This window comes from Tupaia chinensis, unplaced genomic scaffold (assembly GCF_000334495.1).
Source record: "Tupaia chinensis unplaced genomic scaffold, TupChi_1.0 Scaffold000140_1, whole genome shotgun sequence".
Classification (NCBI taxonomy): domain Eukaryota; kingdom Metazoa; phylum Chordata; class Mammalia; order Scandentia; family Tupaiidae; genus Tupaia; species Tupaia belangeri.
This window is the reverse complement of record NW_006159610.1, coordinates 10,051,445-10,054,477: the sequence shown is the minus strand read 5'-3', so window position 1 is coordinate 10,054,477 and position 3,033 is coordinate 10,051,445. Positions and strand designations below refer to the sequence as shown.

General features: G+C 43.0%; 1 gene segment (V, D, J or C); it reads right to left on the bottom strand.

Annotated features, from left to right (window-relative positions):
* Window positions 1–1,813: 1,813 nt before the first annotated feature.
* Window positions 1,814–2,496, bottom strand: LOC114007226 (T cell receptor beta variable 27-like). The segment is given in 2 exon segments: window positions 1,814–2,259; window positions 2,384–2,496. Coding segments are annotated over 2 exon segments (495 nt in total).
* Between the last annotated feature and the right edge of the window lie 537 nt (window positions 2,497–3,033).

Below are 3,033 nucleotides of genomic sequence, written 5' to 3'. Positions count from 1 at the left end.
CCCAAAATCCCAGAAGGAGAATGGAGGAGAAAGAATTGTAGTGTGTCCATCCTCCCAGGGGTTGATTTCTGACTTTCCCTCTCACTGTCTCTCTGTCTCTCTCCTCTCTGGTGAGTACATGCCACCCTATGGCAAAAAACTTAAAAAAATAAAGAAAGAAAATTTGGCTACATGTAATACAAGTCATAAAATAGTTTCTACATTTTTTTTGCAATGATATAAAATAGGCATCATGATTCAGATTATATTCCTGGGCTTTGACATTTCTGTTTGCACCTAACTAATACCTAATCCAACAGACTTAGCCTTACCATACAGAAAACATACTGACACAACTACTGGACACAAAAACTCTTTGAACAGTTTCACTGGACTGTTTGCTTATACGAAGGATTTCAAACCAATAAATCATTCTTATCTCTATTAGAATGGGTTCACTTCTTAATTTTTTTATAAGACATGTACCGTCTGAAAGCTTCCATTGTTGAAGAAATCTGTAAATGCTCAATGCAGTCTGGCATGCTTACGTGAAAGATATTAGACTAAGATTAAAACTGTTCCTAACACAGAGGTAAACAAAAGGAAGGACTCTGAGGCCTGGGGAAAGTCCCTGAAGCCCACAGTGTAGGTGGTAGGAGGGAGGCTGCATTGGTATCAGGTCAATTCTGTTAAGGGGCCTGGGCTAAGGAAGTCTTATTGAAACCATAGAAGAGAGGTCATCACCTCTCACCTGGATTCTTCCAACCATCTTCCAAGTAGTCAGTTATCCCATCTGCCAGCATGCTACCTGCCTCCAGCCACAAACCACTCCCTTGGCTTAAAACATTTCCTTGAATAGAAGAAGTAGACATGAGATACATTCTTAGTTGAACAAATGTAGAAATGGTAACTGTCCTGTTATTGAGGTTTATGATAAAGAGAAATGACTAATACCTCTCCCCACTTTCTCTTTCATTGGTTCTCCAGGTCCACACTACCATTCTGCCCACCTATTCTGCTAGGTAACCTTTGCACTCTCCTTTAACCTTCCTTAGTTAGTCCAAATACCTATATGCCTCTTTTCTTCTACCTTAACTTAATTCTATAATATGTATTGTTCTATACTTCTATATTTTACTCTTAGAAATTCCCATTCACTCATTTCTACATTTGTTCAACTAAGAACGTATCTCATGTCTACTTCTAGTCAAGGAAATGTTTTAAGCTAAGGGAGTGGTTTGTGGCTGGAGGCAGGTAGCATGCTGGCAGATGGGATAACTGACTACTTGGAAGATGGTTGGAAGAATCCAGGTGAGAGGTGATGTTTTCTGGACAATTGTGTTATCTGTGAAGTTAGAAAGATTGGGAAAAACTGTGAAGAATTTAATATTTATAAACATGCAGTAAGAGGTGATGGGTTGGGTATGGCAAGAGAGTGTCAGAGAGATGGTGAAGGCCACTCCTGCACCTCTGGCTTGGGCATTGAGTGAATGGTAGAACCATTTGATGAGATGAGGAAAAGGGAGATATTGGGTTTAGTAAACAACTCAGAACATGGTGTTCCCTCCAAGTGACAAAACACCTTGGAAGAGGACACAGAATACAAGATCAAATTTTGTTGAGATTGGATTAAAATGAACCATTAAGTTTGGGCAACAGCTTACTTGAATTTGAAGATCTAAGCTCCATAGGGAGAAAAGATTGCAGAGTGTTAGCCCTGGCACTAGACCTGATGCAGTCAACATGTCTTTCCTGAATGCTGAAGAGTTCCCTGGTATACACAGCAGGTGAGAGGAGGCTGGCCCACGGGTGTTAGCCATTGAGTGATACTGCGTCACTCAGAGTTCTGAAACTGGACAGTCCAGGGAGGACACTGGTGGTCAGGAAGCTTTTCCTCTTGGTCAGGAGGGCCTTCTGAGAAGGAGTCTGGTTGTTCCTGGGCTATTCCTTTTTGTGCAGAGAGCAGCTGGCTGTGCAGCACTGTGGATACACTGCTGGCACAGAGGTACAGGGAGGTCTGGTTGGTGCTGGGTGACTTCAAAGACAGGGGGAAATTCTTCTTCTCTTTTCGAGAGACAGTATAGCCATCAGGGATATCTCCTTTGTCAATAATTTCAACATTAATTGAATAGTAGATCAACTTCAGACCCAGTCCTGGGTCTTGTCGATACCAGTACATAGATTCATGGTCCATATTCTGAGAACAAGTCATTGTCAATGTTTTTCCAGTCTTTGTGATGAGGTATCTTGGGGTCTGTGTCACTTGGGCTTCCATGGGGCCTGTAAGAGAAGGACGCAGAGCTAGAGACGGAGCTTAGGTGGGGGCCTCTGATGCTGCTGCCTCCAGGAGAAGACTGAACTGCTGCCTCCAAGGCAAGGGGTGTCCATGTGCTCTGGGACTTACCTGCTCCCAGAAAACAGAGGATAACATAACAAAGGAGCCAGGGGTCCATGGCAGCCTCAGGCAGGTATCTGCCAGCCCTAGGGGCTCTGGTTGATTCCCATAATGTCTCCACCTCTTCAGTTACTTGAGCCTCAGACTCATTTTCAGAAGAGAAACCACTCCCCCTTGTTCAAAGGGTTGACTTGTGTGAGACCACATTGGCCCACTAAGACAGGATATTGGAATCAGTTCCATGTTTCCTAATCTCTCTGAGGATGTTCGTCTCTAACCATGCATCATGTTTTCTTATTGACATGCTCTTGCAAAAATTGATGAATATTTATGCATCTGGGATCTTTATGCTACAAACTACCATAAGATATTTGATTATTATTTAGACACATGAGAACATGAAGCTGACACTATTTTCAAAACTACATTTTCAGGGTCAGAAGGTGGTATAGTGGTTAAGGTGCTGAACTCCCACATGACTGACCATGGTTCAAGTCCTGGGTCTGGTGACTTGAAATATGCCAGGCATGTGTGCATGCATGCCAAAATTCCAAGAGGTGAATGGAGGAGAAGGAACTGCAGTGTGGCCATTCCCACTGGGTGGTGATTTCTCACTTTCTCTCTCTGACTCTCTCTGTGTCTCCAATGAACACATATGC